This window comes from Bicyclus anynana, chromosome 18, assembly GCF_947172395.1.
Source record: "Bicyclus anynana chromosome 18, ilBicAnyn1.1, whole genome shotgun sequence".
Taxonomy (NCBI): Eukaryota; Metazoa; Arthropoda; class Insecta; order Lepidoptera; family Nymphalidae; genus Bicyclus; species Bicyclus anynana.
In genome coordinates, this window is record NC_069100.1 from 9,359,044 (window position 1) to 9,384,710 (window position 25,667).

The 25,667-nt window shown below is 33.0% G+C and overlaps 2 protein-coding genes across 6 annotated transcripts in view; one reads left to right on the plus strand and one right to left on the minus strand.

Annotated features, from left to right (window-relative positions):
* The window catches only part of LOC112055154 (neogenin), a 138,784-nt gene extending 132,893 nt beyond the window's left edge, over positions 1–5,891 (minus strand). For all 4 annotated transcript variants that reach the window (XM_052887199.1, XM_052887201.1, XM_052887200.1 and 1 more), the window contains exon 1: positions 5,597–5,891. In XM_052887199.1, coding sequence (XP_052743159.1) covers positions 5,597–5,681 — 85 coding nt within the window. In that variant the 5' untranslated portion in view covers positions 5,682–5,891. The remainder of the gene's footprint in view (positions 1–5,596) is intronic.
* A 301-nt stretch (positions 5,892–6,192) lies between these two features.
* LOC112053171 (DAZ-associated protein 2-like) lies at positions 6,193–23,705 on the plus strand. Of its 2 annotated transcripts, none has more exons than XM_024092492.2 (6): positions 6,193–6,342; positions 14,628–14,720; positions 15,257–15,387; positions 16,128–16,289; positions 16,691–16,809; positions 17,455–23,705. In XM_024092492.2, the coding sequence occupies exons 1-6, from the start codon at positions 6,327–6,329 to the stop codon at positions 17,462–17,464; spliced, it is 531 nt and encodes a 176-aa protein (XP_023948260.1). In that variant the 5' UTR covers positions 6,193–6,326; the 3' UTR covers positions 17,465–23,705. The 2 variants fall into 2 exon arrangements, with proteins under 2 accessions (XP_023948260.1, XP_023948261.1); XM_024092493.2 differs by having other exon boundaries at positions 16,149–16,289.
* The last annotated feature ends 1,962 nt before the right edge of the window (positions 23,706–25,667 follow it).

Here is a 25,667-nt window from a genome sequence, read left to right on the forward strand (position 1 = left end):
AAATATATAAAACGTTTTATAACAGGCCCCCTAGCCAAGTAGCAAGTCGATTCTCTTCCTACGACTTGAAAACTACAGAACTTATACCATACCAGCCCCCTAGCCAAGTGATTTTCTACGATCGCTAACGCTTCGAAAACTAGAAAAATGTATGGGAATGACAGATCTTGATCACGTGACCTGTCGATAGCAAATGTCATTCCCATACATCTTTCTAGTTTTCGAAGTGTTAGCGATCGTAGAAAGAGAATCCACGTGCCACTTGGCTAAGGGAGCTGGTATGTTTATAAGTTCTGTAGTTTTGAAATCGAGAGCCCGAAGTTTTGCGTTTCCACCGTCGATTTATTACCACGATCCCGTGTACCGGGCGTAGACGGATTGGTTTTTTGGGCACATAAAAATGGGAATGAAGCGATTTTATTGTGTTCGCATAAAACACGCTCAAATCCCACTTTATGCGCTCCCGAATCTAAACTAATAAAATCGAGTAACTCCGGAATTAGATTCCAGCAATAACGCTGTACTTTTAAAGGTTTTTGAAAGGTCCAAAATGTAGGGAATTGTTTATTTTACGCTTGGCTATAAACGATTACGCTTCGCTGTTTCTCGGTGTAAGTAAATATAAGGATTCCAGTTATTACATACTTACGTAGATTCATTTAAAAACATATTAAAATTCATATTTTCTTTTCAATCTTTTGTTAATTTTATAATCTAGTAGAGCAATCAGTAATGAGTGGTTAGCGAGTTATTTTGTTTATTTATTTGGAAGATATTACGTATTATGGAACATGCTTGCGCGAAAGGTGCCTGACTGGCTATTGTATTCATTCTTGTGAAACAAGTGAAACTTGAGATGATAGGGATAATGAAGCTGCAAGGAAATTCTCCATTTCTTTTGATCCATTTTTGAATTTTTAAGTAAAAAATTATCGCTTTATTTTTAATTGGCATCTTAGGTACTAGAGCTAAGTCCGTGCTATTTTATTTAAACATTCAGTTTAAAATTTATTTTGATTTTTTTATTATCACACTAATATAATAAAGGCGAAAGTTTGTGTGAATGTGTGTAAGTATGTTTGTTCCTCTTTTACGCTGCGGCTATTATAGCGATTTGGCTGAAATTTGAAATGGAAATAGATTTTGCTCTGGATTAACACATAGGCTACTTTTCACCCCGGAAAAGTCCTTGGTTCCCGCGGGATTTCTGAAAAACTAAATTCCACGCGGACGAAGTCGCGGGCGTCCGCTAGTATTTGACAATAATCGAACCGAATACCACATTTACTGGTGAGTCACAGTGCACTTTGTACACAACTTTTGAAACAACAGAATCAACTATTCTGATTTTGGGTTTAACTCCGTAAATAACTAATTTGTATGCAACGAACAGATAAGCATTAGATTATGACACCGTAATAACACCGTTCAAAGCATATCAAATGCTCAATTATGAAGGACTGGAGGTGATTCGCATTTCGACCGACATTTCGGCGTACCCACGCTAAATACCTATCTACCTTGCCACTAGGCATGGGGTATTGATATCGACTAATCTAAGAATAAAGTTTTTCACGCGAAACATCGATTTTCTTAACCGATGCATCGACATGTACGATTAACTCTAGTAAGTAGTAAAAATGTAGAGATACAATATGTAGCGCGTATTTTTTTTTTATTACATTAATAAAGGCAAGCGCTTGGCTCCAATCACGTCAGATAGTAAGCGATTATGTAGCCTATGATGTAACGACTAGAAGATACCTACTTACTTTAACATCAGGGTATCTTAAAGTCAAGACTTGTACCTAAATCTAAGATAGACTAAGTCTTTTTTTTTATTCTTTACAAGTTAGCCCTTGACTACAATCTCACCTGATGGTAAGTCATGATGCAGTCTAAGATGGAAGCGGGCTAACTTTTTAGGAGGAGGATGAAAATCAATACCCCTTTCGGTTTCTACACGGCATCGTACCGGAACGCTAAATCGCTTGGCGGTACGTCTTTGCCGGTAGGGTGGTAACTAGCCACGGCCGAAGCCTCCTACCAGCCAGACCTGGACCAATTAAGAAAATCTCAATCTGCCCAGCCGGGGATCGAACCCAGGACCTCCGTTTTGTAAATCCACCGCGCATACCACTGCGCCACGGAGGCCGTCAAAACAACTCATCTATTCAATCTTGACTTGAATGTACCCATGTTATAGGTGGCAGGGAAAACGGATGCTGGGAGGGCATTCCATAACTTTGCAGTTCGGATCAGGAACATACAGAAACATGTACAAGTCCAAGGGAGATCAATAATTACGTATGGTAGCAGACCAATGCGATGACTGGCAGTTCTGTGATAAGAAGGTAGAAAGATTAGGTTAGGTAGAAAAGTACCTGGTTGCACACTGACATAGACAACTTTCGGTGATGCTTCAACAATAGAATCTTTACAAATAGTCAACTGACGTTTCAAAAGAGATTGTAAACTGAGCCTTGAAATCATTGCTTCGCAAAGGTTTCGTAGTTGTCCATTTAAACTATTTAACTTACGAGTTTATTTTAAAAACTGGAGACATATGTGAGACTTTGTGACCAGTGTTCTTCTTCTCGTTATTTGCTATGCTTGTAAAAACTACAATGTAATTTGCCCATGTTGTCGTTGATAATGTAGCTTTCCATTGGTGAAGTGATTTTTAAAATCGGTTAATTGATTTAGGTGTTAAGTGTAACAAACAAACTAACATACACATTTATAACATCCTACTAATATTATAAACGCGAAAGTTTGTATGGAACGATTTGTCTGGAAATAGATTTGACTCTGGATTAACACATAGGTTACTTTTCATCCCGGAAAAATCCATGGTTCCCGAGGGATTTGTGAAAATCTAAATTCCACGCGGACGAAATCGCGTGCGCCCACTAGTTAGGATCATATAGCGTGGCGACCTGGCGACTCGATTTAAAATCGATCTTTATTGTGAGGAATGGCCATCCCTAAGCTGTCTAGGTACATACCTATCTCCCGGGCAAATTGCTATGCCGCAATAGGTGATCAAAGCTGATTGCTTAAGTAAACTTTACTAATGTGGGTATATAGTATATACCTACGACTTGGGTATTTGAAGTAACACGGCGTAGGTTATAATTTTGCAATTAAGACATTTACTAATCAAGATTTGTAATTAAAATCATAGAGACGAAAAATATTATTAAAGGTAGGCAGGTAGGTACCAACCATTAATATAATTTTTTTCTACTAGCGGACGCCCGTAAAATTTAGTTAATCGCAAATACAGCGGGACTTTTTCAATCATTGACTTTTTCGTTACAAAAAGTACCCTACAGTTCGTGCGTTATACCATGGTGTGGGTGACAGTTCGTTTAACTCTTGAACGTCATAAGGGAACTGGCATCCGCACCATGTTACAGCGCACATCTATACCAATATTATTAAGCTGAAGAGTTTATTTGTTTGAACGCGCTAATCTCATGACCTACTTGTCCGATTTGAAAAATTGTTTCAGTATTAGATAGCTCATTTATCGAGGAAGGCTATAGGTTATATATAATCCCCGTATTTCTACGGGAAAGGGAACCACGCGAGTGAAACCGCGCGGCGACAGCTAGTAGTATATATGTTGCTCAATATATCGTATATCATATAGAGCGGAAACGTGGACACTGACGGTTAGCCTTATCATAAAATAGTAGTTCCTGAGATTAGCGCGTTCAATCAAACAAACAAACTCTTTAGCTTTATAATATTAGTATAGATTTAAAGTCGTTTAGCGAGCTGTGGAGAGGGTTATGTTAGGAGTATTTCTGAAGGACAAAATCCTGTATGAGGAAATCCACGAAATTAATCGAAGTAGACCAAAGGATTAGCAAACTGAAGTGGCAGTGGGCGGGCCATATCTGTCGTAGAACAGATGGTCCAGGAAGGCTGGAAGGAGATGAACAGAAAAAAAAAATGGTCGCTGGGGCAGACGTGTTCTGGAGTGGAGACCACGTACCAGCAATCGCAGTGTAGGAAGCCCTCCAGCCAGATGGTCCGACGACATTAAGAAGGTAATGGAAGCTGGACGAGGAAGGCGGAGGATCGTGAGTGGTCTGGTCGCGAGTTCTCGGGAAGGCCTATGTCCAGCAGATACAGGCTGATGATGATGTTGCTTAATAACCTCCTTTATCTTTTGTAGTGTACTTAATTGGAGGGGAAAAGGAATATTGGTCATAACTATTTTAAAAATACCTATTTAGAACCGAGACAGCCCAGTGGATATGACCTCTGCCTTCGATTCGGAGGGCGTAGGTCCGAATCCGGTCCGGGGCATGCACCTCCAACTTTTCAGTTGTGTGCATTTTAGGAAATTAAATTGTAAATATGGTAAATATCCTTCAAAAAAAACCACATGCCATAATTTATTTGTACCTACCAGCCTACTCCCATCACTTCAAAACGGCTGGACCGATATTGATGTAATTTTTTGTACCTATGTTGTTGTTGTGTTCCAGGGGTCTCCTAATGACTTTTGGATGTAATGAGACCCGGTAGAGGGCGTTGGAGTGGACGAGGACTACCATAGGGCTGTTTCCTCTAGTAGTTTAATTTTAATATAAAAGGTAGGTAAATGTGAAAGGTCATTCATCACGAAATCTCGAAAACCACGTACAATTGACGTACAAAGGTGAAATTTGGCAGGGAAGTAGTTTACAGTTAGTAGACATTCGCTAAGAACGGATTTTGCAAGAGGGCCGGATAAAGGAGGTCAAAGGGCTGACGAAGTCGCGGGCGCCTTCATCCCACTAGTTACCTATAAATAAGGATTAATTTTAGTACTGGGCAACTTTATGATAAATTGCGATTTTACCTGATCCACTTTAAGATAATGAGTACACTAACCTGAAGGTTTTGTGAAATAGGTAGGTAAATGATAATGATTTTTTAAGCCCGCAAAGGATTGATCTTGGATAAAACAAATTAAATAGGTATCTATAGGTAGTTCTAATCTATTTAACCGTTTAAAATGTTATGTAGGTACATAGGAAATGTATTTTTTTCCTTAATAAGTACAGAGACATTTAGGGGACGCAATTAACCATTTTATACACTTAAAAATAAATAACATCATTATTTCAAAAAGACACCTAATTCCCTTGTTTGTAAACATCTAAGAAAAGATAGACTTCGTCGTCGAAAAACAAAAGACCGTCGCATCGTACATCTTCGATACGCATTGGGGGCTTCAGCGGAGCCCTAATAATAATAAATATCTTCCTATCACCCCTCAAGACGATATTAACGAGTAACCATAATTAAATAGCCCCATAAAACATTGTACGAGCGTAAATAAATGTCTAACGCCTTCTTGAACGTAAGCAAACAAAACTACAAAATGTTTGGTATGAAAAAGAAATATGAAAGTTAAAATGATAAAATAAAAGTTAGTTTTATACTTATACGTTAAGCCTCAGAATTAAGATACTGTTAAGCTTAAGTCTTAAAATTAACAGCGATTTTGACAGTCAATTTAAATGCAGCTTCCAAACACAACTCGTAAAGCACATCGATCGATATTAAAAACGTAATATTTATAAAGGCTCACCTTGGCTGCACGTAAACAAATGTACACAAGCCAGCAAGAAAATCCAGTTTCCGACGCCGAAACGACACATTTCTGTCCGACACATATTGTAACTCACTGAAACAACACTTCACTGTAGGTTTTAATTCATCACAATCACATTTTCACACATAAATCGTAAAAAATTCGTGCAGCACTTTAAGCGACACAATACCGGAACGAAGGAGCCGCCATTTTCGGCCGACTCCGACTGGGACAACTACGTTCGGAAATTCTGCTCGAACTCAATAACCAAAGGTCATTGTCCCGGACAATCATGTTATGGACTAGCGCGAAGCTAGCCAACGAACTGCTATACGAACTGAAGATAGTTACAAACTTTTCTGCGCATAGAGCATAGATTTTTTTTATATTTAGGCTTGGTATTCACGGCCTCACAATCGACAAATATTAAAATTTAAATTTTAATGCAACAGAAATAGATTAAGAATTACATGGTTTATAATTTTAGGTATCAATTATTTCCTAAAAGAATTATCAGCAAAAATCGGTAACTACAAAAAAAATCGATACTGAATCGTTTGTCAGAACAATTTACACATCACATGTTCACATCACTAGTGTCGTTACAAGAATCGAAGAAGCTCATCTGCGACTGCGTTCTTTTAATTATCGCGAAATATCTTGCAATTTAGAAAAATCGTAATACTAGTGTTAATATTACATTTGTAAATTCGTTGTATTTGTTATTATGGCAGACAAAAAAGGTATTTATTCGCTTTAATTACCGTTTTTCTTTGTTCGTTTCTCTATCGAGGCTTGACATATGTAACGTCATAATGCATTCATTTGCAGTTTTTGCATTATTATCCTCTTTTACAACATTTCCAACGCCCTAACATTGGAAAATATTCAAGTCAAGTAAAAGTTAATTGGGTCTAATAGTACATGTTTCGTCCCAAACTGCGATCAATATTCTGTATTCAAAATGGACGATCATCTCGCCACTGAATCTGATGGAAGGGTCGAACACGAAGACTTCATCTCGCATTGATTGCTGGAATAAACGAAATATTGATTCATTTATACTCCATTTACTATATCTTTCTAAGAAATCCATTTACTAGCTGTAAAGGATTTCACAAAAAAAAATATCACTTCAAAAACGCGGGTATGATTATTAAAATACCCCAGTTAACTAGACGAAAGACGTACTACTACCAGAGCTACTACTGCGTTATTGTCATGTCAGCATTTCAAATTTGCGTCAGTTCGTCCTTGTAATGCAACTCAGGATGCTAATAATGTAATTTAAAAGTACTTCACATCATCCTTTGTAGTAAATCCTTGAATGTTGAGAAAGCAGGTAGTACCTATGTTCTTTGTACTACATAACAGAATTTTATTCTGATTCAATAATATGTTTTAATTAGACCTAATATAATAACATTAAAATTTAAAGTAAATTAAACTAAAATGAAAGAATTTATTTATTTTGTGAATTGCTATTTTAACTTTACAAATATGTGCAATATTTGCTTAGTCAAAATAGAACTATATTTATAAAGTCTATAACCAAATTTTACTAGAAAAAAACAAAATTTTATGAAAAAAATATTGTATTTTCTTCATACTAACATTTGTACCTTAAAATTGATGTTCATAAAAATATAATTGTTAATAGGACATTATTTTCACATCCCATTTAATTTATTTAAAGGGATTGTGTTTAACGACAAGTCAACTTTTTATAAATCTTAGTTGATATTATGTTCCTTCATATAAAAAGAAAAGGTTTTAAGGTGCCACTATGAACATAATCTTCTTCTTCTTCTTTTTTTTCCTGGGCCTTTTCTACACTTGGCTACTAGTGGTTGGCTGTTGTACGTAGGTCCATTTAGTGCTGGTCCCCGCTGGAATCACTCCAGCCAACTAAGCTCGCTCCAGAAGCTTAGCAGGCCGCCCATGCATATGGGCATAACATATGAACACAAAAATACTTATTTTAATTGACCAACTGGTTTAACAACTTCACCTAATTTAATTTTTAAGTTTTATTATATTTATGGAATAAATTTGTTATTGATTTGTATATTAACAAGGCCTACACTACTCAATGCTCGCTCATAAATTAATGCAAAGTAATTTGAATAAATTCAAATTTAATATTAAAAACACATATTCAACCTTGATGTTACATATGTCGGTCACTACATTCAATTTAAATTCTTAAGCTTTTTTTTCATTTAGGTCACAATAAACTTTTAGTACATGCTTACTAAACTTTAACTAGGAGTTTGTTAACATATTGAATTTATCTATATGTACTTATCATGGAAGTTGAAATTGTTATTGTCATTGATATTAGAGTATTTACCCATCCAACAATCTCTAAATATGTTATGAGTCATGTCCTGCCTCACAGCTATAAACACTGAGGCTCTGCACTGCCATATAGTTTATGCCAGTGGAGTAACATTTTCAACATCTGTTTGTCAATTGTGAGTTATTATAATGTACTAAATGTTTTGTTGACCTCTGTCTGAATGCAGCAAAATGTCTTAAAGTTGAAGCACATTCTTGTGAACCCATACAGTTAATAAAATTGATTGTGTCACAAGCAACACCTTTTATGTAACAAAATATAGGAACTACTTCATCAGCAATTACATCTTATTATGGCCTCTCATGTTGTTTGCGTTTACTGTAATGCAATAGTTGCTTACAGAAATATATGTGATGTGTATTTAGCTTAAATCAGTCTTGTGGTTCAATGAAAGTGCTTTAAACTATTAAGACTTTTTTGTATTCTTATGTAAACTCTTAATAAGAAAAAACTGAGAACTTGACAGGTTTTCATAGTGCTCATGGTCGAACTGAGTACATTTTAAGTGAAACGAGATTATAATGATGCGTTACCTACCCTCCCCTTCCCTTCACCACCCCCCACTTCTACAGGAGCCGCAGTGGTGTCTCGGCCGTTGAGCGGAGCCCGACTAAGAAAAGTCACTATCATGTAATGACTATACACTAGAATTTTCTTTCTTTTACATTTTATTTTTTGAAACATAGTAAAGAGAGAAACGGTATTTATGATATGTGCGTAACAGCGTGTGGACGAACGTATGTGTATTTCATTATGATGTAACCCCATTTCATTGATTTGATTGCTATAATATCCGAATTAAAAAATTGAGTCTGCTATATGCATACTTGTTTAAATCACAAAGTATTTCAAATTTCTTAGAACAACAAATAGCTATGTATTTCTAACAATTATATACAAACAGTAATATAAATTCAAAAATAACAACATTGCTTGCATTTATGAATTCTTTTACATAAAAAATACAATAGTCAGTGACCTTAAAAGAGTCCTCTGCATAACAGGTTATTTTTAACATACAATTGACTGCACGAGTCTTTATTACACATTTCCATTTTATGACTCTGCTGAGACCTGAAACCTGTTCTTAGAATTGAATCATACAACCAACTCTCCAATAATCTTCCTGCCCAGTTTGGTGAGATTCACGATTTATGTAAATTTTTGCAACTAAATTTAGCAGTAAAAAATATAAAAAAGATACCATAACATATATACTCCTATTGTGACTTTCAAGCAAGGTAAAAATGTATGTCATACTGGAGGAGTTTTGAAAAATAACTTATTTGATAATGGATTACTTTATATTTTTTTAAATAAGAGAAATTGAGAAGATGTGCTATTTAATACAACAAAAGAAATCCAGTGTGCATTTTTTTTAAAAAACACTCAAAGCACTCTTATTTTTGTTGAATTATTTGGGCAAGTCATTTTACTATACTAATAGCATTAACAACTGAGTCTTAGGGCCATAAATCATTTCTCTATATCTATCTCGCTTGCACTTATGGGTCTTATGGAGCCGTCTAGTGAAGGGTGTAACAATGAAAGACATATTATCGATAAGTAAAGTTTATTATCGTATCTTGTTCACAAAATTAAAAAAATTAACAATATTTGATTTAATATAATACATATTTCATATTATATAATTATTAACTAAATAAAATTAATCTTCATCTGAGTCTTCATCATCAGAATCTTCGTCTTCTGCCAAATTTATTATAAGCGGCGCGTGATCTCTAATTAGAGCTTTTTGTAAATCTTTGTTTTGAAGTTGTGAAGTGAAAGAAGAAGTGCAGTAAACACATTTATAGCAAAAAAAATACGCAATGCAATTACATTAGAAACCGACCAATCAGAATCGTCCAAATCATTATTGACTCATCATTAGCACGTGCGCAGGTAGCCGTTTATCGATAATTAGGGTGCGCAGGTAGGCGCGCTGCACATTCCTATCTTTTTTGACTTTTATGACCGGACGACTCAGATGATAATGCGCATACTATAGAAACAAAACAATATTATTAACTTACCAGGCAAGTTAAATGAAAACTTTTAAAGAAGAAAAATATTTTTTAATAATAAATGTTCTATGTAAAAATCTTGCCATGTATGTATACCAATCAAATCATGAAACATATTAAGTATTGCCAAGTGATTATACTTTTAACAGAAAATACAAAATAAAATGTATATACAATTATAAAAGAAGAACTAACAATTAAATCTAGAAGGACTGAAAATTGAGAAGAAGCTAAATGGTTGGCTGTACAGTAGATGTTTTTTGGCTTGAGAATATTTGTATAGACTTAATTATTACCAGTCTTTCTAGTCATGATTACATAAAGAAAAAAAATATAATCACTTAAGTACACCAATAGTTAACACTATATAAATATGGTAAAAAAATTTGACTTAAGTTCTTCCATTACAAAATTTTGTCTCTTTATAAATTTCTTCTGCTTCCAATTGAAAACAAAGAGACAGAATTTTTTATTTTTTTTCATTTTTTTAAATTGATGTCTTCTGGCTCCCTATTTCCCTTTTCTATAAACATTTAGTTGTTTCAGCTTATTTTTTTACCTGAATATTATTTTTAACACTAATTTCTCATAAATAATAGCAAACTATATCAAAATAATCATTCAAATTATTTGCTAATAAAATAAAATATGGTTTTGCTATTATTAAACATATAATTTTGTTTTGCTAGTGTTTTTTGCACATTTTTGAACATTGAGGTGATTTGGCTTTATTTTATAAAATAAATAAAGTAATTAAAGGATCACCTCATTGTTCCATTTTTAAGACTATCCCTTTAACATTTTCATGTTACAGGTTTGTCTTAAAAGATTTTTTTTTTATTTTCTTTGGTTTTTTAGTCTTTCAAACGCTAACACTTTAGATTTATATTTAATATTGTAAAATTAAAACTGATGCTCAGTTTTTACAGTTATTTTACATATTTTATTACATCATTTTAATTTTACATTGGAATTTTAAAAAATTCATTTAAATATTTAAGATTCCATATTTATTTAAAAATAGATGAAACTTTTTTAATTAAAAGTATTATCTATTGCTAAGATTGAGTGTTAACACTAACAAACTTAAAGTAAAACAGTTTTTTCATTAATACAAAAACTGGTTTATTTTGCTTTATCTACAAAAAAAAATTTTTTTGTAGATATTGGTAAGGTGATGGTAAAAATGACCCAAACATTTTTAAATGTTTGTGTCATTTTTTATTTTGTATGTCTACAAAGTAAGTTAGGTTTAACAATAACATTTTTTTTGTATGTCATTTGTGAATTTTAAAAATGATATGCAAGATACAAATCAATGGTTGCCTTTTTAATCTGAATAAAATCATTCAAAATCAATACATATAATAAAAGAGGAACTAAAGCCAATTAATGTAATATTGTACAAATGTACATTGTTTTGTTAGTAATTAAAAAGGCAATGGTTCCATTAATATTAATTTAACTAAAAAATGTTAACATGAATGACACTTGTTAGTGCGTGTGACTAGAGTAAGTACGATTGAAGATACAATTATATATCTTAACTAGCAATATTAGTATCTCCTTTCGTAATTTTCTGTGGTATATCTACCATGACCAAGGTGCATGCGAATAAAAGCTTTATTTGAAGGACAGGGAAGTATGCGCTTTGCGTGTACTATTTTATGTTACATACAAAATTTTTGAACCAAATCTTTTTAGGTCCCCAATTGACATACCTTTCCAATTTTCTAACATTATACTGGTTAGTTAACGGTTTCTTTACAGGGCTCCAGATTTATTTAATTGTTGACATTTTTTCCTTTTAGCAAAATAGAGATGATGTTACGTTATGACTGAATAATGTAACAGCAGCTCTTCAATTGTAATTAACACTTTTAATATTTTTATAATTCCAACAGGAGGGTATTTAGAAATAATCGAAATAACATGTGGTAGTGGATTAAGTAATGATGTAAATGGCGGTAACCAGGATTTCTTGTAGAGATTTTTTTTACATTTTATCATAAATTTTTTGCTGTTTGTTAGCAGCCGAATTTTATTCTCAATTACGCCACTCGATTTCTTTGCTCAAAACTGCGTTTCCTTTATAATTTTCATTCAATTAAAATGTAATTACTATGTTTAGTTTGTAGTACATGCATGTGTGTACCATGTGAATGATATTTTGTAGACTAGATAACTTGTGTTTTGTCATTTTGCATGTTTCTGTGTCCTTCTACGCACTCATCATAGAATTTGTTTTATTTTTAAACCAGAACTACGCTTTTTTGCATATGCTTCTAGATGAAACAGCAAAATATATGAAAATGTAATATTCGGTAATGGAAATTTCTTTGCTCAACATACGTATTTGCAATTGAACAACATTAAATCTTGGTACACAGTGTTTTAGTTAGATAACTTAAATAGATTTAAAATGTTTTTTTTTTCGAGAATGTTCACGACGTTCACGGTTTTAATCGCCATTTTGTGGCAGCCATGTTAAAAGTTCGCGCAGCGAATGGCTTCACTTGTCTATATACTCTACGGTATATGTATGCCATATTATATATTAGTACATGAACATTTATCTCGATTTAAACTTCTTTTGATTATTTACGTTGCGCGGACTAAACCTCGTATGCAAGCTCTATTACAAGGAATATTTCGATTGGCTAATTTATTGTCCCAAAAGGAATACTTACAATATTTTATTTGTAATATATTCCTGAGCTTGAATGCTGATTTTAATCTTGAGTTCCATCTATAGCATTTTTAATAAATTTATTGATTGATTTTTTTAATAATAGCAATTTTAAAAATTAAAATATTTCACACGTGTTCTTTAAATAAAACATTTCCTACATATTCAGAGATCTTGACAGTTCTTTGCCTTGTTTAAAAAATTGTTGTCTATAGCTGGAACACAAGGATCACTAGCTATGTTATAAATAAAAAAAACTAATGTCTTTTTATAAGGTTCCATATTGTTTGATCATTGTTTTGTTATATAAGATGTTTACAAAATATGATCACACTCACTATAGCTTTTTTTGTACCAATGCAAAAATACTTGTCTTTGATGCGTTCTTTTTGTCTATGAAATTGCAGCTTCCATGTGCAATTACTGGGTATTTCTGACGTTAAATTTAGTTGAAGCTAAAATCCAAATTTTGTTTATTAAAATTTACCATACTTATTCATCTTTAAATCAAAACTATGGAGGCTGTCATATGTGCCTAGTTTGAGAAAATCTCTAGAACAACTGGTATTTGATCTAATTAGAGTCAAATCCTGGTTTTTCCACTTGAATAATAATAATAATAATTTCACTTAAACCATATTCTTCCACTTGGTAACAAAAAGGCCTCATCTACCAAGACATACAATTTTAATTTATTACATTACAAAAATGTATAGTTATGAGTGAGTGTGACCACTTGTCAAGGAATGCAATGTAAATAACATTTGGTAGGTATTTCAGCACTCGCACACTGTGTTGAATTGTGTATAACCTACCAAATAAGACAATATTTCAATTAAACACTTAATTGATTGATTGTCGGCCACTTTTCAAAAGTTTTTCCAGAAAATAACGTGTTTTGGAAACACCCAACATGTGGTTTATGTATTGCGTTGTATGGGCATAGCTTGTCGTTTAACACTGGCGCTAGTGTGCATAGATAATACGAATTAGTGTTTTTATTTTTCAAAAAAGGTATTTTCTATGCTTTAATACTATGTGAGTTGCCTTGGAAAATAATATATTTTCTACCAATATCTACCAATTTCTACCTATAACAACTTTTTTCGTTATGGCAACTCGTAATAGTGTTGGACACAGTGTCACGCGTGAATGCTCGGGCTTGGGTTGAGGCGCGCAAAAGCGCGAATAGCCTGACCGATGAACAGCACACATTAAAAATCGTACCATTTTGAGCCTTTCATGGATGTAAGACTAAATAATAATTTATTTGATATTAGTCTTAACTTTTTTTTTTATCGTTAACTAAAGTTTTACATACGTAGCTATTTATATAAATTATTATTTAATCATGAACTCCGCACAGAAATGGCAACACTATTTATGTATAACATCCCAACCTGCAATTTTAATAAGTGTTGCTATACTCATCAAAACAACCAGAAATATTCTAATTAAAACAAAAAAAGGAATTGAAAAATAAATGAAGTATTTTTTCCTTAGTATAAACACCTTCATTTATTTATAAAATATATGTTATATTTTATTAATATATGAATAAAAATCAGTCCAAAAAATCTAACAATTATAACATGTTACGAATACAATGCAGTCAGCTGTTTGACTGTTTAACTCGCGTAGAAACCAATCTGAATTTTATATTAAATAAATTAAATGTAGTTCTTAAAAGCGCGATTTCTTCATACGATAAACTGTTTATTTTCATTTGAAGGTACCAATTTGATTATTAACTATACATATATTTATCTATAAAAACGTTTTAAACAATCCTTTTTAAAAAGTATACACAATTTGAATAAAGTAGGTACTTCACACAGATAACCTCTAGCAAATGTTTCTGGTAGTTTTGTCCAAGTGCATCCATCAAAGTAGCTCTGGTGCTTCGGTCGGGCTGCGCCCCGCTGCGCGCTCATCGCCATGTTGTTACAGTGACCCCGCCGCTGGGCGCCTACCCGCAGCCGCAGCCCCCGCAGGGACCCTTCCTGCCGGCGCCACCGCACCAGGCCGCACCGCAGTATGGAGGTATACTATTTTACATTACATTATTGCAATCACCTAATGGTAAACGATGATGCAGCCATTAGTGGATCGCTTGCCTAGATGATAATGCACTTTTCATATACTTGGTGCACGTGAATTTTGCATTTTGCTTGGCTTATATCTACCCCGCGTAAAATTTTATTTCAGATTATAGTCAATCGAACAATCCGAACTGTAGTTTTCGGTGAATTATTAAAAATCATCACAAACTTTCACATGTATAATACTAGTAGGCTAACGTGATAAATAACTGGGCGATTCAGCTTTGTTGTTGAAGTAGCCACAATTTGTAGAGTAGCTCTGAACAGGAAGCACTATGAGATTAAGGGCATCATTTAACTGTACCTATATAAGTTAAGAAAAAGTGTACCAAAATCTTCATTAATAAAGGCTATTTTATTTTATTTATAGCCACAATTATAACATACTCTAATATGATTCCAAATGCTTTATCTAATATCCAATCGATTACAAATAATAACATGCACATTGGCCTATAAATGAATCCACCGTTTCAGTTGCAGGCGGGTCTCCATATGGCGTGACGTTCGGCGGAGCGAGCGCGGGCGCAGGCGGCATGTACGCACCGCCGCCATATGACCAGCTTCAGCACCATCAGGCTATCCCAGCGCTTAGCCAGCAACTACCGGTTAGTATTCATATACTACTTGATTTCCAATATAGTTCTCACTATTTTTAAAAATGGAAATTTAATGTTTCTGGTTTTACCCATGTGCATCCATCATAGCCGAGATAGGCCAGTAGATATGACCCCCGCCTCTGATTCCGGAGGTTGTGGGCTCGAATCCGGTCCGGGGCATGAACCTCCAATTTTTCAGTTGTGTGCATTTGAAGAAATTAAATATCATGTGTCTCAAACGGCGAAGGAAAACATTATGAGGAAACCTGCATACCAGAGAATTTTCTTAATTCTCTGCGTGTGTGAAGTCTACCAATCCGCATTGGGCTAGCGTGGCGGACTATTGGCCTAACCCCTCTCATTCTGAGAGGAGACTCGATAACGATGATCATGATCCATCATAGTAGCATCATAGAGCTTTCGCTCTTTACAATACATGAGCTTTACTCTTGGACCATTAACAATTTACTAGTTTGTTTACTTTGTTATTAATTAAAACTGAATGTTTTAAATACAATGCATACATGTTTCTGAAACATAAAGGATTCATTTTATGTAGACGTTCATATTTTATAGATACTCATAGATTTTATATGAAAAAGTAAAACTACAGAAAGACAGCTAATAACCTTCTTAAATTTGTTTTGAATTGTTGTACTTTTAATTTATTTTTGCTATTTATATGATTATTATTTATAATTGACCGTTGATGTTTTCCGTTTGTGGTATTTTTGTGGCTTGTCCTGAAGTACCCACAAAATGTATCGCAGATGTACAGCCCAGCGGCCGCCATGTACGCGGCGGCGGCCGGCTACCCCGGCTACATCGGCTACCCCGTGCAGTACTACCCGTACTACCAGACCATCCAGCAGCCCTCCATACAGCCTCTGCGCCCAACCATCATGATACCGGTGAGTTACCACGTGCAAATTTAGTGCTAACCACCTTTCTAGCCTTTTTGTTTCTTTCAGATTAAAAAAAAAAGTGTTCAAACTGGTCCATCCATCCAATTGTATCACACGCAGTAAACTTAACGCTTTTTGAGTCAAGTAGGCCTACGATGCGGACTTCTTAAATCAAGTAGGCCTATGATGCGCAACACACATTTATTGAAGAGAAAAATGCACAGTGCGCAGCAGCCAAACCACAAATATCGGTGTCTTTCTTCCTATCGCAAGAAATATATTTCCGATTTGCTATTGGTCGACAATATGTCACTTTGCCTTCATGACATATGTCGTGGCTGCAAACGGATTTTAGTATTTGTCTAAATGATTGTGCATTACATGTGTTACGTCACGCGGTTCCGCAGAACGGCTTCGAAGCTGGCGGTCGGTTCGAGGGGCTCGCGCAGACGCTGCTGCCGCCCGCGCCGCCCGGCGTGCCGCCGTCCCCCGCGCACCTCGCCGCTCTACAGCCGCACCAAGTGCTGTGAGTACATTTTTATTAGAGACTAGCTGACGCCGCGCGGTTTCACCCGCGTGGTTCCCGTTCCCGTAGGAATACGGTGATAACATATAGCCTATAGCCTTCCTCGATAAATGGGCTATCTAACACTGAAAGAATTTTTCAAATCGGACCAGTAGTTCCTGAGATTAGCGCGTTCAATCAAACAAACAAACTCTTCAGCTTTATAATATTAGTATAGATGAAACGGATATCCGGTAACTATCCGGTATCCGACCTATTCGGCCGCCACAATATTATCCGGTATAAAAAAACTGGATAAAAGAAACTTATATTTTAGTAATTGTTTGCTTTATTTAGTTAGTCTTAATATCACTTTAAATCACAATATCGTAAATTAGTGTAATACAAAGCAAAATAAATGAATTACGACTCAGACTGCACTGAGAGCAAATTATGGTGATTAAATAGTTCTCTGTATTGGGAGGTAGCAGGCGGTTGCGTTTTTTCATAAATAAGGCCAGCTTCAGAAAAAAGTATTTTGCTATACACACACACTGCTGTAAGGTGCAGAAAGGTAGATTTTAGATCCTTTACTTACCCGAGCTGCCATACACTACTCCCTGAATAAAGAATCTCCTGAAAACGTGTTTCATAATTCTATTGAAGGTGGCGTTAAAAGTACGAGAGGTCGCAAGGCAGCGGTGACCATTGACCGGCGGACGGCACTCCAACCTCGTCTATACTGTCACCAAAACATCGTAATGATCGAATTGGGGTAACACTCATATAACATAACTATCCTATTTAGAGCAACTCTAACTTGTAATTAACAATAAAAAAAAATTAAACGCAATTGCTGCCGCAATATCAAAATATTACGTATTTTTAAAACAAATACATAGTGTTCTTAGGCGATCACAACATATTTAATGTTATTTGTAAGACAAGCGTACAGAATTATTGTACTTTATTTAATTATTATATATTCTATAATAATTTCACGATTAGTACAATGACTAATTATGATACTTGTGTATGAAATTTATAATTTTTCTTTTTCGCATTTGTAACGTAAAGTGATTGTGATTTTGTTTAGATTGAAGAAACTATTCCTGATTATTTGTAAATCAGATATAAGTTATAACGTGCAATTCATACGTATATGAAAACTTTGACCACAAACTTCTAAACTAATTATTTTCATGAAAATAATGATTAAAATTTACTATTCTTATCTAGTGCGTATCCTGATCACACGCACTATGAACGCTACTGGTGAAAATGTAAGAATTCCGTATGAAATAGCACTGTATGTAACAATATTCATAAAATAATCGTGTAAATCCAGAGCATTCACTAACTCAATGGCTTTAACACTACTAAAATAGCTATCGAACTTATTTGACATTTATTCCAGTGAGAAATATAGTTTTTGTCAAATATCAAAAATATTGATTTTTGTAAGTCACTGGGTTTGCAAATAGCTCTGCAGTTTTTACAGTGTGAAAGTTTTATATCGTATTCTTGTATTTTTATAATACATGTATATATGATTGCATATTCATTTCATACTATTGAAAACGCCACTATGTAACGCCTTTATTTTGTGACAAATGTTTGTTTGCATTTCTCTTTATAATATACATAGTTTGATTAACTAATATATATATTTATGTTGCGTGTAAAAAATCAATATTCTGCATTTATTATTGTTTCATTCAAAGTTTATGGTCTTTGAATGTAATGAACAAAAATAATGTAAGTTTCTAGTATGTTTTCTTCATTATCGTGCCCAGAAACAATGAACTTCTTCAATGAATTTTAATAATGTAATAACAAAAAATCTAAAAAAATATTGTCCATTTTTTATTTAAATGAAACTTTAAAATTTAAATGAAGTTCTCTAAATAAACTTCAGATTAAGTCTGAGTATATAAAGGGCAAAACTCACTTTATAAAATTATCTCCAAAGATGACCCTATTTCAAATATATACCTCGATATGTAGATCATTACAATTGTGAATGTAAAAAGACGATTTAAAATGCGTTCCGTCGGTGAATATCAAACTTAGCCGGTTTATATTGACTGTGATGTGTTAGATAATGTTCGCCACTTGACCGACTTAATAAAAAATTGGTCGTGTATTTGCTCTCTATTATGAATCGTGCCTTTGTATCAAAATTGGCATCAAAATTTCTTGCCCAATGATGAATTTTGAAAATAACCTTTTTTCTCGAATACAATTTGTATGGTTTTGTTTTTATATCCTGTATCAGTGATAGTGATTGACATTCCATTCAGAAAATATATTTGACTGTACACGAAACACACATGTGTTTAATGAAATCATGTATTTTTTTTTTATTCTATTACATATTTCAAAACGTAATATTAAACTGTCACAAGATATAATAAACATTTTTTTATTCAGTGATTCTAAATAAAAAAACTTCTCATGTGATGACTTCATTCAATAATGTAATAATTAATTTTATTTATTAAATGTAAATCATTTAAAGTTTAAAATCACTTCATTAAAATAAGTAAACTCATTTAAAGCAAAAACGAATTCATTATAAGTGAAATAAAACAATTTAAAGCAAAAAAACGACTTCATTTAAAGTCAGTAAACTCATTTGTAACAATAATGACTTCATTTATTGTAAAAATGAGGTCGTTTATACAAGTGGCTAACATTAGGAAGGCCGAGACAAGACACGTCTCAGAATAGTATTATAGCGATTTCGCTCTACGACTAGTATATTATAATAAATATAATTTTATGCTGTTTGTGTTATTCAATCACTTGTTGTAGCTCTTATTACACCCCCATAGTAACTTACTTAACATTAAGTGTCAAAAACTGATCTCATGATGTATTTCGTAACTGATGGACACTAATGACAGTAACTTTCAGAGAGTGCAATCTAACTCATGATTATTGCCGTCTAGCTTAATATCTCTACTACAATAATTATGAATAATTTTTGACGTCTTGAACAGCAGTTATGAGTTTGTTACGATTTATACCGAAAATGTTAAGTATGGTATCTCAAATTATAAATTAAAATTAAGCATTTAAATGTTCTTTTATAAATATGTATTTTAATAATAATTCATTGAAAAAATACTACATATCAATATCCCTGTCAAATAAAGTCAGTTTATTAATACAAAAAAAATAGTTTATCGACTGAACTACATAAATTATCGTTGATAATTACAGTTGCTTGTGTAAAAAAATTTTTACAAGCAGAAGTTGTCTGCAAAATTATATAATTCTCATTATAAACTGTCATAAATGAATTGTTCAGAAATATGAAAATGACTTCATTTAAATAAAAAATTACTTCATATATTTGATATAAATGTAATTGTATTACTGTAAAATAGTAAACAGTAACTGAATAAAAAGCGCCACTGTGAACTTCACTTACTAATTCATTTATTTTAAAAATGTAATTGTGGTTAATAATTACATTTTTAAAATAAATGTAATAAAATTATAAAAAAAAAACCATGAATTAAAATTTTGCTATTACTCTAAACTACTAAAATCAAATGGGATTATTGCTATTCCGAGTCACAAAAATCCAAAAATCAATTCACAAACAGCATAAAATTGTCAAAACATTTAGCCGTAATTATATAATTGAGAAAAAAGTTTACTGTGGTTGTGCGTGACAGTGTGTGTGCGAGCGACACTCGGGGGGGGCTGCTGACGTCACATGTGTTAAGGCAAATCGTATTGCTTTATACACCTATCAGCCTAAGGGTTCATTTACACGAGTAAAAGTATTGCACGCGATTTGTGCGAGTAAAATATCTTGTGTTACCAGTAAAATACACAATGTATTTGTGATTTGTCCCTCTCAATGCACGTTTGAATTTTCTAATAAGATTCGCAATGAATGCGCCCTCTGAAAAGGGTTCAAATTCCAAAAGAACAGTTTCTAGAGTTATGAACTGTCTCTTTCTAATTAGCTAGAGATATTTTCCTTCTTGTAGTTGTAAGAATCTACGAGAAGGAAAATATCTCTTCTAATCTCTTCCTTTGTAACTTAACTTTTAGCCCTCATTCGCACGAGATCTTTTTAAAAAAAGCGTTTAAGTACAACAAATGCATTCCCAAGCACACGACAACGTTTTTAAAACACGACGTTTTTTCGAGCTGTGTTGCTGTTACAATTTTGGGCGTTGGAAATAGACCTTCATTTAACTTCATACTATATTTCAACTTTTTTAACGTCCGTTAAAAAACTCTCGTGCGAATGAGGGCTTACTGTATGTTAAGGGGTATACGATTCATTTTAAATTAACATGTGCGGCGTTACGTGATAGGGTAAACAAGCGCTCCCGACCAGTTATTCTGTTTGATTATATTATATATTGTGTATTTGTAGTGTTAATTCTGAACCCATTCTGCCATTTAGATTTCTTAAATCCATACATTTAATCTACAGATTATATAAATTACCCAAACTACATTCGACTAATTAATTTCTGGGTATATTTATTAACGTCTCAGTCTCGTATGGTTCGGAAATTATACAAAACTAGATGCACAGTGGGTTCCATTATATATTTTCTGTTGAGTAATGGATTTCATTGAATGTATTAACTAGAAGTGAAAGTAATAGGAATAATGCATTATGAACTTGCAAATGAATAAAAATTTCAGATTTGACGGAAATATGGAATGTGTTTCTCCAAAAATATGAAACAATTAAATTTAATATCATTTACAATATTTATTGTAATGAGATATAGTCACTGATGGCGTTAAAGTTTATGTATTATTTACTTCTATTATTGAGCCATGCTTGAATTTTAAATAAATTTTTACACCTGTGGCTAGAATTGGTAAAGTCAAACTTGCGTTTTAAGTCTAATTTAGACAGCATTTTGAGTTTTTTGGTTATCATAATGCCTGAGGTTTATATTGAATGTTTTACTTTAAAAAACATTTAGAATGAAATCTGTTTGTTTTAAAGTATAGCTTGTGGGTGAGACGGAATCTCAACGCGCTAAGCGTTATTATAACTTGTTGTTTTCTCTGGTTATGTGTAGAAACGACATTTAAAATCGCGAATGTTAATTTTAGCTAATACTCGGTAAAATATTTCATTCTGTCCAAATATATATATTTTTTTTGGATTAAGTTTGGACAGTATTTGAAAAAACAGAATTATCTGTTAATATATATTTGGAAAATTACAAAATATTATTTTACATTTGCGTATTTGAATGGCGAACGATAAATGTGTTGGAAGATGTGATGTGGTGTGTAAAAATTGCATTTAAAACCGCGAATGTTAAATTTAGCTATTAATCAATTAAACGTGCAATTTATTCTTTTTTTAGACAGAATTTTAACTATTTTAATAACAGATTTGACTGTTAGTGGGTATGCATTTAAAAAACATTACATTCTCGTATTTAAATGCCGAGCGATAAATGTGTTGGATTATGTAATGAATATTCTGAAAACATTCGTGATTTAACGATTATAATTTACAGACCGAGTGTCACTTCTTTATTTTAAAAATGCATTTTATATGCAACGATATTTTATTATAGATATGTTACGTCCCTACAAAATCACCGTGTATCCAAATTTAACTACTTCACTGAGCGCACACATGCACAGTTTTGTGTCTACTTACAACAATATATGTTTACGTATATATACATATTGTTGTAAATACACTACAACAATATGTTTACGTATATATACGTAAACATATATTGTTGTAGTTTTTGCACTTCTAAACACAACTCGATATTGTAGATTTGGTATCACTTGTTTAAATAACTTTCGTTGTTTAATAAGCGACTAAATAAAATTAAGGCAATTATGTACATTTGTCCGCCTCAGTTGATGATGCAAGTGCCCTATCTCTAGTATAAAATATCGTTGTTTTATATGTCACGAAAATGTTATGAAAATTTATGACAAGGCCAAATCAATTGTGTACAAATTGTGACCACTTTGGTCTTGTTCATTTTAGCATTAACAAGGAGCCGTATCACGAATGAAATTAGAATATTCATTAACATGTTCCATATATACTCAGGGGCACAATTATCCGCCCACTTTAATACACTCGTGTCTTATTAACAAGGGCGGATAATTGTGCCTCTGAGTATATTGTTAAGAGATGGAAATGTTTTTTTTTTTTATAAAATGAGCTGATTATAAGTGTAAACGTCTCAATGATGAGATTGCAATTTGATTGTATTTTTGTTAGTGTTTTCAACCCTATTGCATATTTTAAATAAATGTTTACAACACTGAATCTCTATAAAATATTTGTATTTTGTGACGAAAGTTTTGACTCAACACTAGATCTGTCTACTAACCACTACTGAATAAAACTATTCAAAATCCATGCATATAGGGTTGAAAAACGCACATCTGTAGAGAAAAAAAAATACCAAGAAACATGTATTTGCTACAAAGGGACAGGCTATAAAAATGTCATATAGTCTGACTATTTCCCGCATTATTGTCTTAACATAATGGGTGACTGTTATTATTTTTTTATTCTACATTCTTATACATGGTGTTTCTGTTATGACTTCATTAGGCAGATAAAGCACGTTTTACACAGACAGGGAGCGTCTGCGGCTTTTAAAAATGCAATAAGGTTGATCGATGTCTGTACAATGAATAGTTTATTAAAACAGTCTAATGGTTATATTAATTTGAAAGTTTAATCAATAAACATATATCTGAACAACATACTTTTATTTTATTAAAAAATATCGAACCCTGGCTATTAAAATAAATATATCAAAGCACATTCAAAATAATTGAATAGTTGGTGTTGAAATATAACAGAAATGGTTGTCAACCAAAATTAATATGTTGTATAAAGTAATTTTCATAATGATATAAGTTATATTGTGTGGGATAAAATATCCTGCAATACAATATCGTCTGAATGAATTTCCTGCCGCCATATTGGCAATCTGCAGCTGTTCAAACCGCACGACGCGCCCTGTGTTGTCTGAAACGCACTTATTTTATACCAGATACACTGTGTATAATATTTTTGATTATTATTATTATATTATATAAGTATATAATATTGTTTTGTTAAAGAAATCATGTTTACTTTTGAATAATAAAAAAATAAACGTTGACTCTTGAGTTTGGGTTACATTGAAAAACAAATGATGTTATTTTTTTAAACGGTAGCTTCTCTAATCAAACTGTAATCCTATTAGAACTTAGATACAGGAATTGTGATTCTAATAAATAGTAATTTCATGGCCCTAGGTCTCGCATACATTTTAACAACCCTCAAAATGTCTTGATTTTAGATTACCTATGGCTTAAGCATACATTTAACTACCCTCAAAATGATGGATTTTGGTTGACCTTTCGCTTAAGCATACCAAGCAAGCGTGGTTAATTCAGGATTATACATTTTCGAAACTGCTTTAGATCTGCTAAACTATACTTCTATTAAATCTCTTTCAGTAAATGAAAGTTTTATGTTTTTTTTTATAATATGTTGTAATAAATATGTATATGTAGGTATATGTTCCATAGAAACCAGAGAGGCATTGGTTGCATGAGATGGGCCCCTCTCAAAATGTCTTAACATAACCTGCATGACCACTCCACTTCAAATTAAATTGCAGTTTGGTTCATGTAAAAAAAAAACGAGTTTTAGGTAAACCGGTTTCGATATCACACGCCTCCCCCTGTATCACACAAATGCGTTTGTACTGTCACTTTACATCAAATTCATTTAATTCAAGTATTTTCGAGACTTCATGTTATTATGGTGATAAGTAAACTGGAAAACCTAAAAATCTTAGACGAACCGTTTTCCGAAAATAGAATAGTTATATTAAAAAAAAACTGAGGGAATCGGTCAAAACAGGGAAACGTAAAATGTATAATAGACCTGGGTGGAAAGTATGAAATGCATTTTTGTTTTCCGGCTAACCCATGCGGTGTTAGGGACCATAGAGATGTATATATTTTTTTTATTTTTCACCTCTATGCATCAACTCGTAGTTATTTTTTTTTTGTTTCACGATTACAGCGCCACTTACTTGATTGTTAAGTTGAAAGTTTAAGTACACATTTAAAAAACAAAGTTCCAACTTCTAAGGGAGCTGCCACACCGGATTGTACAGACTGAAAACCAGCGCTTACACGTTTTTTCATATACAGGGTGCTCGGGAGTATTTCCCATAACTCTAGGGTTATATACCTTAAGGAAAATTAATTAAAAATGTATACGGAACATATGTTCTAAAATGAATATTTGTTTTTTAAATCTTAACGTAGCTTTTATATTGTATCCCTTATATTACCTTACTAAACTTATTCATTGATAAATATCATGAAGTAGCTTACCTACTAAGGTAAGGCGTATGTTACATGGATAGTCAGAATTATTTGAAGTATTTAGAATGAAAACAAAAAGTTTTTTTTTTTTAGTTAAAGTTATGGGAAATACTCCGTAACACCCTGTATATTTGTTTCGTTTATATATACATTAATACAGTCAGCATATTATGAACAATAACTTGCCTTTGTCTCTAAGTAAACACTTGGGCACAAGTTTGTACATCAGATATGGACGCTCCCTAACTCTAAGGCGCTCCACTGACCCAGCAACTTTGATACAACTTTTTAACCGACTTCCAAAAAGGAGGAGGTTCTACGTTCGGCTGTATGTATGTTTTTTTTTTTTTTTTTTTATGTATGTCCAGCGATAATTCCGTCAATTATAGACCGATTTTGAAAATTCTTTTTTTGTTTTGTAGGGTTTACTTCCAGGGTGGTCCCATTTTTTTCATGTCAGGATCTGATGATGGCATCCTGGAGAAATTGAGGGGAACTTTCGAAAG